The sequence below is a fragment of the Monopterus albus genome, unplaced genomic scaffold (genome assembly GCF_001952655.1).
Source record: "Monopterus albus unplaced genomic scaffold, M_albus_1.0 scaffold5.1, whole genome shotgun sequence".
In the NCBI taxonomy this organism is placed as follows: domain Eukaryota; kingdom Metazoa; phylum Chordata; class Actinopteri; order Synbranchiformes; family Synbranchidae; genus Monopterus; species Monopterus albus.
The window spans coordinates 3480179-3493880 of NW_018127885.1; the positions used below are offsets into that span (position 1 = coordinate 3480179).

At 38.4% G+C, this 13702-nt stretch overlaps 2 protein-coding genes across 2 annotated transcripts in view; one reads left to right on the forward strand and one right to left on the reverse strand.

Annotated features, from left to right (window-relative positions):
* Positions 1 to 149: 149 nt before the first annotated feature.
* slc28a1 (solute carrier family 28 member 1) lies at positions 150 to 7808 on the reverse strand. Its single transcript, XM_020613914.1, has 19 exons — positions 7729 to 7808; positions 6109 to 6160; positions 5797 to 5876; positions 5609 to 5685; positions 5209 to 5300; positions 4854 to 5043; positions 4269 to 4410; positions 3919 to 4032; positions 3376 to 3450; positions 3192 to 3272; positions 2984 to 3064; positions 2715 to 2840; positions 1734 to 1864; positions 1475 to 1643; positions 1044 to 1241; positions 851 to 932; positions 655 to 753; positions 444 to 552; positions 150 to 270 (listed from the first exon to the last, which is right to left on the reverse strand). Exons 2-19 carry the CDS (start codon positions 6110 to 6112, stop codon positions 150 to 152), a joined length of 1971 nt encoding a protein of 656 aa, XP_020469570.1. The 5' UTR covers positions 6113 to 6160; positions 7729 to 7808.
* Positions 7809 to 8460: 652 nt separating this feature from the next.
* znf592 (zinc finger protein 592) overlaps positions 8461 to 13702 on the forward strand; it is a 19551-nt gene continuing 14309 nt past the window's right edge. The window contains exons 1-6 of the mRNA XM_020612964.1: positions 8461 to 8712; positions 9151 to 11378; positions 11487 to 11665; positions 11746 to 11919; positions 11999 to 12158; positions 12687 to 12944. Coding sequence (XP_020468620.1) covers positions 9171 to 11378; positions 11487 to 11665; positions 11746 to 11919; positions 11999 to 12158; positions 12687 to 12944 — 2979 coding nt within the window. The 5' untranslated portion in view covers positions 8461 to 8712; positions 9151 to 9170. The remainder of the gene's footprint in view (positions 8713 to 9150; positions 11379 to 11486; positions 11666 to 11745; positions 11920 to 11998; positions 12159 to 12686; positions 12945 to 13702) is intronic.

Genomic DNA, 13702 nt, shown 5'->3' on the forward strand with positions numbered 1-13702 from the left:
TAATCATTGGCTTTAAATAAAATAATATATGAGAATTAACTTACAATATAATATATAAACGATACATTCATCCTAAAAGGATAGAAGTGTGACAAAAATATGTAAACAACAACATATCTGTGAATTTAAGTATAAACTTAGAAACTTCACTACTTGCAAACGTTTGCATGAGAAAGACCACAACACTCACAACATTTAGAGAAAAACACAGTGGCATTTGCTACAGTGTTCCATGATCCTTCAAATGAAATGGTCCCATTGTTTATTGTGCTGCAAAAGAATTATTTGGAGACGTAAGTACAAATACAATCAACCCATATAACTAAAAGATATTTCACTGGCTGAATACATATTTTAAAGTCCATTAAATCCACGTGTCACTGATTTTCACTAGTTAGTTTAGCCACCTGAAAACATTGTGTATTGAAAAAGTAAATGCATACCTTTGTAAGAAGAGGTCCTTACAACAAGTTCCAATGTTTACATCTGTAGCATTGAAAGCAGATGCTCTGAACAGCGCCACACAGTCAAGCGGAGGAACAAAGAGGATCCCTGGGAAACAAAGTGGGAGCTACTGAGTTAAAACGCACTGCTGTGTGTTCTACAGATGCATTAAAACAAGTGCGTGAGATTTAAAAAGTCAAAAGCGCTTACCTGCAATACAAGAATTGATGAGAGATACACAAGTCCCGGTGATCATAGCTCTCAGCACTAGCGATGAAATATCCCCTCTTCTGGATGGGCATATAGAGGCTTTAATTTAAAAATAAATAAATAAACTTTATGTCAGGAATTATTACTGATATATTGGGAGTAAGACAAAAATTTGACGGAGTGATAAAAAACTCACACAGGCCACCAATCATAATACCCAGTGAGCTAAAGTTGGCAAACCCACAAAGAGCATAAGTGGTAATTACTTCTGATCGGACCTGAAAAAACAAAATCATGTAATCATTTACCTTAACATTGCTTTTGCAGAATTTATACTTGTGGCACAACTCACATTTATTCAAACTCTATAGCTGAGCACATTTACTCACAGATATCCACTGTCTTTGACCTCCAACAATTTCATCCAGTCCATTGAGTCTGTTGGCCTTCAACTGAGAAAGTTGCGTATATGCAACAAACTCATTGAGGAACAGTTTTGTGCCAATAAGTTCAGCAACAGTGAAACTCTCATCATATGGTATTCCCATCATGAAAGCCACGGGCATAAACACGTAAGAGCAAATTAACTATGAACACAGAAACATACAGTATACGGTGATTTGAACTGAGATAAATTTACAGTAAAAGCAGGTAGATTTTGTAAAATAACAACAAAAACACATGCATATATATGTCAGAATAATTTGTAAAATATAATCATAGAAAACGTCTTACAAGATAAATAAAGTTTTAAAACCTAAAAAGTATTCCCCCTTATCAAAATGTCGCATTTATGCTATGTGTTTCTGCTAAAACATACCTGAAATGTGACTGAAGGATATCCCACCATACCTCCGAGCCAACTCAAAGCCTGATTTATAAATGCAAGCATGGCAAGAAAGGCGATCAAATTTGCTGCAATGTTGGCAACGAGACCTATTGAAGCAGACGCTCCACTGCTAGCAGCCTCCAAAATGTTCTGTTCATCTCTAGGGAGTTTTTTAAAAAATCATTCAATTCACAAAGTGGAAAATAATAATAAAAGGAATGAGAAAGAATTAAAGGAGAGATATACACACCCACAAGCCACTTTAATATTTTTCTCAGACTTAAAGTGGGTTTCGTCAGTCTCTGGATAAGACAGCTTGGAAATGGCCAGTGCACAAGGAGCAGCCATTACAGAGGCTGATATCAAGGAAGATGCATCAATCTACAAAATATAATGAAATGTCACTCTGCACTGAAGTTACTTAAATTACTAGCAATAGATACATTATTAGATATGTGCATGATATGAAGATTTGCAGTTGCTGAAATAATAAATCAACTAAGCAAAACTACCAATTCCATATTTCAGTTTTTCTTATAGTTCTTGTTTTGACACCAGAGGTTTTCAACTAATTGCGAGCCAGGGATCACCATTCTGACTAAGAAGTAACCTGAGGACCACTACTGTGGGGTGGATAGACTGGATGGGGACTATTTTCATTGTGAAAATCACCCTGTGTTTTTTACATTTTAAATATTTGCATGAATTAGATTTTTCACAAACAAAAAGAAATACATGGAAATGTGTTTAATAATAAAATTTAAAAAATTATTCCTACAGTGAAACTACATTATTGAATGCATGGTCATGGACGACCCTCAATGCCTTCGCAGACCATCAGAGGCCCATGAACCACTGGTTGAAAATCCCTGATTTACACTCATCTTGATTACTGAACTGCACTATTCACTTTCCTTCGAATCTTATCAGACATGCATCTTATCAGACAGCTGGTTCAAAGTCCTGCAGCCAGGATCAAAACTGAAAAACCTGCTTGCTTATAACTTTTAAAAGAAAATGTAAACCTGCTTTTATCTAAAAATATTTACTTTGATATACACCCACAACACAAATTTATTATAAAATACATTTTTTTGGTTTTTAATGTTTCTGTGTTTTGCATTTTTGTATATGTTTTTCATCTTTTGTGAAACACATTCTATTAGATTTTTTAATTACATTTTTATATGAGATTAGACTATTTAAATGCAGTTTAAAAGTTTGATCTCACCCCCAGTGTGATGAATGCCCCCATGACACTGCCTGCAATTGTGGCAAATCCACCAGTCATCACAGCATGCATCTCAGATTTGGTCATGTCCTTCAAATAGGGACGGATCAGCAGTGGTGCTTCAGTCTAATGCACAAAAAACATAATGTAAAAATAAACAAGCAGAGTAACTTTAGGCTTTTTCTTTTTTACTACAGTTATTAATGATGCTTATGTAAACATAATACTATTGTACCAGAGATTCAAGTTCATGAACTTTCAAAGTTTACCTGTCCAACAAATATATTGCCTGCCACGCTTAAGGTCTCTGTCGGAGAGGTTCCCATTGTTATCTGCATAATCCATGAGATCTGTGTGGACAAAAACACGTGGTTCTTTGTCATAGTATATTGTATCACTGCAGGTGCAAACAATATACACCTATATCCATAGGAGCATTATAACGCTGTGAGGTACAAGGTTAACCTTTTCTTTTACCTTTAGGATTATCATCTGCATTATCCCCAGAAAGTAAAGGACTGACATCACACTGCTGAAGAACACAACAATGGGCAAAGCCTGTGGATGAATTCACAAAACTAAAGTTAAACACATTCAGCTTAATAACTTCTTGGACAAGTGCCTAAAGAAAAGATACATGATTCCTCACTCATCCACTTACCTGAAAAGCAAAAATATTTGCAACCAGAGGCCCGAAAACAAATTCTGACCCTGCTTTGGTGTAGTTGAGGAATATCTGTAGAAGGAATGTGTTATATGTTTCAAATGATTATTTGTTTCCTTACTCCATTCATTTGCAATACTTATGATGCAGTTACTTGTTGATATAATTGAATTCAACCCTTGGATGACTCAAGAATAAGGGGGAGCAGCCTAATAAAGATAAGCATATATGATCCACAGTTAAAGATACTGTGCCCAGGTAAAAAAGGAACACTGTGCCACACAAGTAAAATACAAGGTGCAAAGAAATGCTGGATTATACATTTACAGCAATACTACTATTGTTGTTTATTGTTGTTTTTGTTCATTTGTTGTTTTATTTGTCACTATAATATTTATTGTCTTACATACACAGTACATATGACTCACCATAAGTTGAATATGAAATGTACATTGTTGAATGTTATTAATATTTTGTAAATAGATAGTATTTACAATTGATTTCCTGTTAATGTTAAATATGGTAATCCAAGTGTAATACCTGCACTTGGTCTCCCAGCCATTTGAAAGCTATGAGCCCAGGCTCTGTCCTGATAATAAAAAGGCCCATACAGAACTGCATCCCGAGACCCCAAAACACACACCTCCATGACACCTAAAAAAGGTTTTTAAAAAGAAAGTATTTGTTTGTCAGGTAGTCTCCATAAAACCCGGTGTTATTTCAAGAAAGCACTTCTGATAAACTGTAAGATTAGAGCCCAGGCCCAAGTCATATCCAGAGATTCAGCAAAACATGTCAGAGATAAAACCCAAGCAGGCTTCAAAACAGCTATGATCGCATAATTATTCATCACTGAGCAGAGTCAGTGGCTGACTCAGTGCAACACTCACCACTGTTCTGTGCGCTGACAAGAGGAATACAAGTACGATGAACATGCACACACCTCCAAATGAGATAAGCTGCTCAGGGCGCTGGCTTGTGTCTAAAGCGAGCCACACCACAAGCAGAATCACAACCACAACGATAAAAACCCTGTAAAACACATTTTTTTTAAAACACACCTTCATTTATTAATGTAACATCAACTGTATCCTTATCCTTATATATAATTCTTATATATTCATACATATATTATATCACATATATTATACATATATGCATAGATTCTCCTTATATTCATTCCTACATACACATATAAAGGTTTCTATGTTTGTACTAATGAGTATGCCTCGCAGGAAAAGCTAGACATGGAAAAACTGCTCATTATTTCTTTTGTAGCTAGATGAGGTCAGATCTTCATTTTGCTATCTTATCCTTTCCTTATAATCACAAAAGACATCACTGGAGTAAGTTCATTTAGTCTTTCTCACTTGCACTGGAGGAATGGATAGCCATAATAATAATTTCTACCACAATCAACACTTGCCATTGTGAGTAGCTCTTATTACACATTTGAAAACAAGACATCCACTCACCATTTTATCCATTTCAGGTTCTGTTTAAACCATGTGGCTGCAGGTCTGAAACACTGACTGATTCTTTCACCCTTGTACTCCTTGATAAGTGCATATGATTTAGCAACAACAGCCAAGCAGGTTAGGACTACCAGAGCAGTGGCTCTCTGGAAATCCAACACACAGGCTGCAATGAAGTACGCCACATAACCTACAGAAAAGGAACAAGTGTTTGATCAAAATATTATTGTCAATATTTAGGTGATTATTTCGATTTTGTCAGTGTTCTACAGAAATATCATAAACCCCCAATATGTGCAGGGTGCCACCACTGAATACACTGCTACAAATTGCAAAATGTTAACATGACTTTTACCTGCTCCAAGTATTCCCAGCGCAATGTATTTGAAGGTTGTTGAATGAGCCTTGATGTAATCCTCTGTGACATTAATCGGCTTGGAAACTTGGCTAAGTGCAGAACAAATTATAAGTCTAATTGTGAACAAATATATATTTCTGTTTCAAACAAGTTTCTCTTGAGTCAATAAAAAATGTGTTTCTTGTAATTCCACATTTCATTTTCAATTAATATATACAGTATTTGCCCATAGATAGTTAGTATTTTGTTTTAAATACAACCAAGTCTCAATAGTCACAAAGATTACAGTAGCACATGCATGAACAGATTATGAACATACATACAATGTACACATGATAAACACTGGACAGACATAATGTTGTTTTACAAACTCCAGTCTCTTATCCTTCAAACTGACCTCAAGTATAATCCCAGTCCCTTTTTAGGCTTTTCAGTCGGTGTTTGTATGTTGCCAGTACCAGTAATGTTGCCCTCCTAAAAATTACATTACATTAAAATTAAAATTAAGTAAAAAAAGAAAGAAAAAAGTATTAAAAACAAAGTCATGTTGTGTTATTTTCTTTAGAAATGAAAGGTGACACTTACCTCGATTTCAAAAGATTGATTGTCCACACCATTTTTATTGGGGGGGATAAAAGCGGGGATCGTCTTATCATAGATGTTAGCTGAAAAACAGAGCAAATGTTCACTTCTGTGTAGAATCCTTTTGGTAAGCAGCTTCAAGAAAACAAATGCCAAGCTGTGTTTCTTTGTACTCTTGTGAGATAAAAGAACTTTGAATTAAGTTCACAGAGTCCTGGAGATTAACCTTGTGCATGAAAATATCAGTTCACAACTGCAAAAAAAAAAAAAAAAAAAAACAGCTTAAGTCAAGAAAAATCTGAGCTAATGGCTTACTCATTGTGTGTCTTCCTCCACCCGACTACCAAATGCTGCGCTTTATAACGCACTGCAGGAAACGGAAAAAAAAAATTTCATCATTAATTAACTGGCATGTTACATGCTCTGATTTGTCTCAGGAAGTACATGACAGTGTGATAACACAACAGAAGTGATTTAATGGGTCTTATGATGCAACAGTGGATTAAACATGATGTTAACCATGTCCATCGTTTGTAAAATCACTGAACAACAGATGACAAGATGTGATCTTTTTGGTAGATATGCAGTCACTAGAGCTGACCTTGAGCCTGAAAAGTTGATATGTGATGATTGGAATACAGGGATTTTATCTGTAGGAGCACTGTGCTCCACCCATGAAGTCATAATAAAATCATAAAAGTCTCCTATTTATTCCTACAAATAGGCCACATTGTCGCAAACATGTGAATCAACATCATTAATGAGCCCTAACTCGAACAAATTATTTTTTTTCTTTATTTTTTAATAATACTGACACAGTATCACAAAATATTTTTGAGTGCACAAATTTCAAACGCTTGTCGTAATAGAAATTTGTTTAGATGTGTCTGTCTGTATGAGAAACCATATACTGCAGAATCAGACATCCTTGAGCAATTATGACTGTTATTGGGTCCATTTAATATATTGCAGGTGATAATACATGTGATAATACATGTCTGATTCCCAAGAAAAGCAGTCATTCCAGGGTTCGTAACACCCAGCATCACACTAAAAGTCTTTGTACACCTTCAGCTCATTTCCAAATAACTGATTTGACAATTTAGATGCGTTACTCATTGAGAAATACAGGGATGACTGTAAGAAAAAAAACACCCTAATTTATGCAAACTAAACGTAGCCTATGCAATATCTGACCATTTAGTATGCTTATTGTTCCATATGTATGGTTCTTTGTTTACAATCTTACAAATTAAAACCTATATGTAAAATAAATAGCTTCCCAGTTTGTTTCGTCTTTCAAATAACCTAGCCATGTTGGAATCACTGGCTACGCGACAAAGCTATTAGTTCCTGTAACATCATTGTTCCTCTCAAGGTTATATTTACGGAATTATTTTCTTTTAAATCTGAATTCAAAATTCTTGAGGTCTGTCTTGTTTATAAACTTAACAGGAATTGCTGTCACTGCTGCACAGCTTGACTAGCGGGAAGGAAGACCGAGGGGCTTTGATGCCCTCCACTTTGTCTAACAGGATCTCAAAAACTGAACTGTAGTAACCTATGCTCTGTCCCAACGCAGGACCTGTTGACATCATGGATTTTCCTAATGATTCTGAAAGCAGAACTTCTCCCTCCTTCTCAGATGAGACATTTGTATAGTCATTTTTAAATAAGATACAACAATTTAAAGTGAACACAAAGTGCAAATACCACTGAGAAGCAAGGATAAGTTTTGCTCCAGACTGCTGCATGAATTGTGTCCTTTCACATTGTAGACCTGGCAAATAGTGTTCTCTTTTCATATTTAATCTGTCTACATTCAAATTCTGTTTATTTCACCAGGAAAATCTAATCTTAGTAGGCTATCAAAACTACATACCAGGAAGTCCAAGGTACATACACCACATTAAAAAAAAACAAACAATACAGTACCTTATCTTTCTCTGTAATGCCCCATGTGATTTCCAGCATATCCAGGTTCATAACAAGAGCAAACAGTGGAGCTGATGCTTTCCTTCGTTTAGATCCCAATGATAAACTGACAAAACACTATTGAAGCACTGACTGCCACAATGGATTAGAGTACAGTGAGCAAAGCTACATGGTTGTTTTGCTGTCCCTTACACCATCCAACCACCATCCATTTGTTTCATTTTGTTTTGAGACTTGACCGGGTCAAATGAAAGACTCTGACTTGCCTTAGCTTATAGGAGCTGCATGATCCATTATGTTTGGAACTTGACCCTCACTAGGGACTAGAAGTCAGAATATGGCTGTCTCTGCTGTTGCAGCTTTGACCACTTTTTTCATTTGTGAGTCACTCTAATTAGTTCAAGACTAAATACCCCTGCAGTTAGGCTACCCACAAAGCAGATTTGACATTTGAGATACAACTTGAACTTTAAAATCCTAATAATATGACGTAGGCCACAGAGTAAACAACATCAAGTGGTGGCAATAGCAGGGAAGGTGGGTCAGTTATGGGTGCCTAGTACATTTTACACTCTGGCCCTCGATATGCATATGATTTATTCATATTTATATTTTGGTGTGCTATTCCCATGATGCATTAGCTACCTACACATCTTTGACTTCTTATCAGACACTATAATGCCAGCATTTGTGTAGCCTACTGCAGCAGCTGAGCATAGCTATATATTGCCTTACTCCATTGAGTTGTCATGTAGTAGTAATATTACAAGTGGTCAATGGCACCGCCTCTCGTCTGTAAGACAGCATCGAGGGCTTAAGTCAGCCGTGTGGCAGCAAAAGAAAAACGAAGTTAACCCTAATAGCTTGTAGCCTAGATATGCAACTCTGCAACTGCTAAACCTAATTGTCTAATTGTTTACCGCTTACAGTTGACGGGTTATATAGCTACTTTACTAGAGCTGTTAGCCATAACCGGATCAAATGGTAAGCACATTTGTACATCGATAAGTGACGAGTTTGCTAGCTTGGCTAAATTATTTGCAACCTAGCATGTTGCTAAGCTAGGTTGTTGATTTACTAGCTTGGCTACGCTATGTACTTAGCTACTAGGCTAACTGACTGTATCTTAACTGGCTTTTACGTCAGCAATGCCAGCCTCAAAGCAGCTTTCATGTAAATCGGCTTGTGCAAGAGTTGGTGTAACTTTGAGTGCCTTGTGATGTTTGCGTTAATGTGCGTTTTTCTACAAAATAATCGCTGCATAGAGGAAGACCAACAGAGCTTGTTAGCTTAAGCTATCTTATATGACGTTACCCTGCTGCTTAACAGTTACTCGTCACTAACTAGCTGTAATTTTTAAAACTCTGCCTGCACTGCATTAAAAGATAAGATATTAAGTCAACCCTGCATGTGTTTCTGTAGGTTTTTGAGAATGCGCAGTCATGGGTGACATGAAAACCCCAGATTTTGATGATCTTCTGGCTGCCTTTGACATCCCAGATGCCACAGGGTTAGATGCCAAAGAGCCCAGCCAGGGGAGTCATGAGGATGCAGAAAGTGAACAGAAGCATGCAGGCATATGTCTGGATGACAACTTACTGAGTAACCAAGCTGTCACAACAGCAGATGTTCCTGTTGTAAGTGTTATTGTAAAAAACACAACTTGCCAGCAGTTGTTTGAAGGTTTTGGTGATAAGCTTCACTCAGGACCAGCATTACAAAATGGATTTCAGGGACAAGGGCCTTCCACTGACTCTGTTGAGACAACCAACACCGATTTCTCCAGGTCATTTGTCTCTGCTTTGAATGGTGAGAGTTCAAGAGAGCTTCTTGGAAAGGCACCTATTCAGCACAAACCTGATGGAACACCAATATTTTTCCACTCGCTATCTCATTTTAGTCCCATCTCCAGTCCTGAGACTGAAGACACACTATGTAGTAGAGATGAAATGCATCCAAAACAAGAACGACCATGTTTCCCAGAAGCTTCAGGTTTGATGGAACCTTCAGTCCTAGACAATTCAAAAAACCTGGACCTCAGCATGTTTGATGACTGTCCAAAGGACTCTGATATTAGCAAGAAGACACAAAGGAGCAAAACAGAAAGCAATAGAATGGAGGAGCTTTCTGACACCTGTGGCAGTATTGAAATAGATAGAGTACAGAATGCACTTCCTCCACCAAGTAGTAACCAGAACTTTGAGACCAACTACAATTCAGGAACCACAATGGATGTGCCCACCACTTATCCACATGTCAAATCTCAGACTTCTAAATTATCCTCTTGTCTTGAGGCCTTGGTGGCTCTGAATGCTAGAAAAGATCTTGGTGAGCAGACTAATCCCAGAGAATCATCAGTGGTTCAGAATGATTGCATGAAAGCTAGCCCCAAGTTTCCCATATCACCACGAAGCCCCAGAAGTCCTCTTGAAGCTGTAAAACGGTTTATGAAACCCTCTGATAGCCCTGTAAGCATCTGCAGCAGTGGCAAATCATCCCCTGTGGTGGCATGCGGGTCACCCCCAGCTATACCCAGGGTGAGAATTAAGACAATCAAGACCACGTCTGGGCAGATTAAGCGTACAGTCACTAGTGTCCTGCCTGATTCAGAAACAGATGAAGTTCATTCAGCATATGAATCCTCTCCATCACAGAGTGTGATTAGTGAAGATTCTTATAGTAATATGTCCCCTCACCAGTCTCAGAGTGCAGCTGTTGATAGTATTTTTCAAATACAGAATAAAGGTACCCCATCTAATGCATCCCCACAGAAAGTTTTACACAACAAATCAGAAACAAACTCTAAGAGGAGAGGTACAACACAGCCTATGATAGTGTTTCGTAATAACAGTGGTCGTGTCAAAAGATCTGCTGCACATCAGGGCCAGAAACCAAAGAGATTATCGGCCACAACAGGTCATTCAGCTAGCACAAACTTCCTTCCCAAAGCAATGCACTTAGCAAGTCTAAACCTGGTTCCTCACAGTGTTGCTGCTTCAGTAGCAGCACGTTCCACCTCTCACCCACAAAGTCAATACACATTCTCATCTATGGTTTACAGTACTGTGCCGTTGGTGCATCAGGTCAAAACAGCTAACCCTTATTCTCGCACGTCCAATAACACAGCAGCAGGAACCTTAAACAAACTGTCAAACACCGTCAACCCTGTGCCTACATATGTGCCCAACTTGAACCCCCCTCCAGAGAGCAATATCAACCTTCCACCGCATGGATACTGCTGTCTCGAGTGTGGGGACTCTTTTGGGGTGGAGAGGAGTCTTGCGTATCATTACAACAGGAGGAGTGTTCACATTGAAGTAGGATGTACGCACTGTGCAAAGACAATAGTGTTCTTCAACAAGTGTGCCTTATTGGCTCATGCACGGGAACACAAGAGCAACGGCAAGGTGATGCAGTGCACCCAGCTCCATATGAAACCCATACCAGAAGAAGAAATGTTTGTACCCCTGAGAGCTGAAACTGTGAACGTGGACTCTTACACCTCATCTAAAAACCAGCCTGTCCTGCCCCTGTATCCAGACAATGTTGTCCGCCATCGACTCCGATGTCTGGAGTGTAACAAGCAGTTGCCTGACTACAAAGCGCTTGCAGGCCATTACCAGAGGCCATCAGAAGATGTAGAAGGACTAGTGAGTAGATGTTTTGCTAAAATATTAAAAGATGAGGCCAGCAAAAGTCTGAGATCAATCTTTAAAAATCTTTATATTAATTTTCTCTTGTTTTCTTTCATGAAACAGTTGTGCAAGTTGTGCTCCATGTTGTTACCCAACAAGTGCAGCTTCAGAGCTCACCAACGTATTCATGCACATAAGTCTCCTTACTGTTGCCCTGAGTGTGGTGCGCTGAGTCGCTCTGCAGACATACAGAAGCACGTGAAGGAAAACTGTCTGCACTATGCACGCAAGGCTTGGTACAAGTGAGTAAACATGCATGACATTCAGGCCTCACTGACATGTAATGAAACAGAAATGTAGCATTATTTTTCCTATCTTCCAGGTGTCTTCATTGTGATGTGGTTTTCAAGACCCTTCATGGACAGAAGACCCATATTGAAGAGAAACACACTGAGGTGTTTTACAAGTGTTCCATCTGTCCAAATGCCTTCAAGACCCCCGACAGCTGTGAAGTTCATTTGAAGAATAAACACAGTGCTAGCAAAGCATCCCCTCAGTAAGTTCACATCTCATGGCCCTACTGTTAAAACCTGTTTGTTACAGTTGGTTTTAAACATTTTCTCTTTCCTTTGCAGACTAATCTTTAAGTGTTCATGTGGAGCCATTTTCAAGAAAAAGCAATTACTGTTTCAGCATTTCCATCATAATGCCAACAAGCGTGTTACGTGCGTGTTCAAGTGTCCAGAATGTAACTCGGTCTTTTCACAAAAGCAGTTGTTAATTCAACACTTTAAGGTTAGTCTTGAATGTATCTTTTTATTAAAACAACTTGTGTAGGTTTGTCACTTATAATTAAACTCCCCACAAGTGACCTGTCTGGCATGTATTTGTGGGCTGAATTTAATTGTGTAGTTTAACCATTTATCCATGTGCTTTATTACCTATTTGTTACTTGAAACTTGCATAATGAAAACAGATTGTAACTGACAACTGGTTTCTATTATACCCATAAACATTGTTTGTTAGACATTGTTTGTCTACAAAAAAAGTGACATTTAAACTGAACTGTCATTAAACTTGCCAAACAAAGCTCAGCTCCTGCTTCCTCACATTTATTAATCTGTAAAACCATATGAAGCAGAAAAATCAACATGAAGTCGCCCACCTAGTTAGGCAGCACTGCTATGCATGATTTAACCACTTGTTTGCTGAGTAAGCAATGAGTATTAAATAAACTATGACCTATAATATATGATGATGGAGACTACTGGATCTCGTATTACTGGGACCTTTTGTAATTTTGGCCATGTATTTGTTTTTTAGGGTGTGCATGCAGGAAACATGGCAGAAGAGATGGAGGACAGTAAGCAGTCTGACTATACTGACTGGTACAAGGATGTCCATTCTGTCCAACAGCAGAAGAGTCGCAGTCCTGTTAAACACACAGATAGTCCCCGAAAAAAGGCTGATCAGGACAGCAGGCCTTGTGTCAAGGCCATCGGCTGGACGTGCGGGGAGTGTCTCCAGTGGTTCCCTGAAAGAGACTCCTACATTTTTCATGTGAAGAGCAAACACAGAAAGGTAAGGGGTCATGACTTCACCATGCTAGAATGTGTTTATGTTGATTCAAAGCATAATATTTGCTGTGCAATAATTACAGCCTATAATATTGGTGAATATTTTATAATTAAATATACTGGCACACACAGTATAGATACCGGCTTTCATCAAACTCGAGTTGACAGTTCTAGGTGAAAGGTTATCCAATCAGAAGCTTTGTCCCGCCCCCAAGCCCCCCTCCCTGCCCTCCCTCCCCCTCTCACCCCGCTCCCTCCCCCCCCCACAACAGGGGGAAAATCAATTCCCCCTCCACCCTCCTCTCTCAGGTCAAAGGTCACCCCTCATCACTCCCCTGGCCTCCCTCCCCTCCTTGGTCAAAAGTTCACCCCCTCAGGTTCTCATACCCCCTCCCTGCGTGCTGACCAGGGGCCACAGCTGCTCTCTCCCTCCTGATAGATGAATCTAAAAAAAAATAAAAGATCAGGTAATGATGCAGTTTGTAATGTTATATAGTGAATAAAACAAATGGTACATAGAAAGTATAGTAGTGATTTGTATATTAAATAGAGTTGAGCTGATATTTAGTTTCAAAAGAGGACACGACAGATGTCCTTGAGTTAGGTCTGAGTAATTCCAGAGGCGTGAAACAGCTATTTTAAAAAAAAGACATAACCATTATTATTGGGGTTTCTGTTTGTAATATTATATATTGAATAAAACAAATGGTACATAGAAAGTATAGTAGTGATGCTCATACAGCTAAAACAGAGTAGTGTAAA

Excerpts from the sequence above, each read along its gene's own strand:
- slc28a1 (XM_020613914.1), bottom strand. Across the intron at positions 5,044-5,208 it reads GCTGGGAATACTTGGAGCAG|GTTATGTGGCGTACTTCATT; the intron begins GTAAAAGTCATG and ends CCTTTTCTGTAG. Across the intron at positions 1,242-1,474 it reads ATCCTTCAGTCACATTTCAG|TTAATTTGCTCTTACGTGTT; the intron begins GTATGTTTTAGC and ends CTGTGTTCATAG.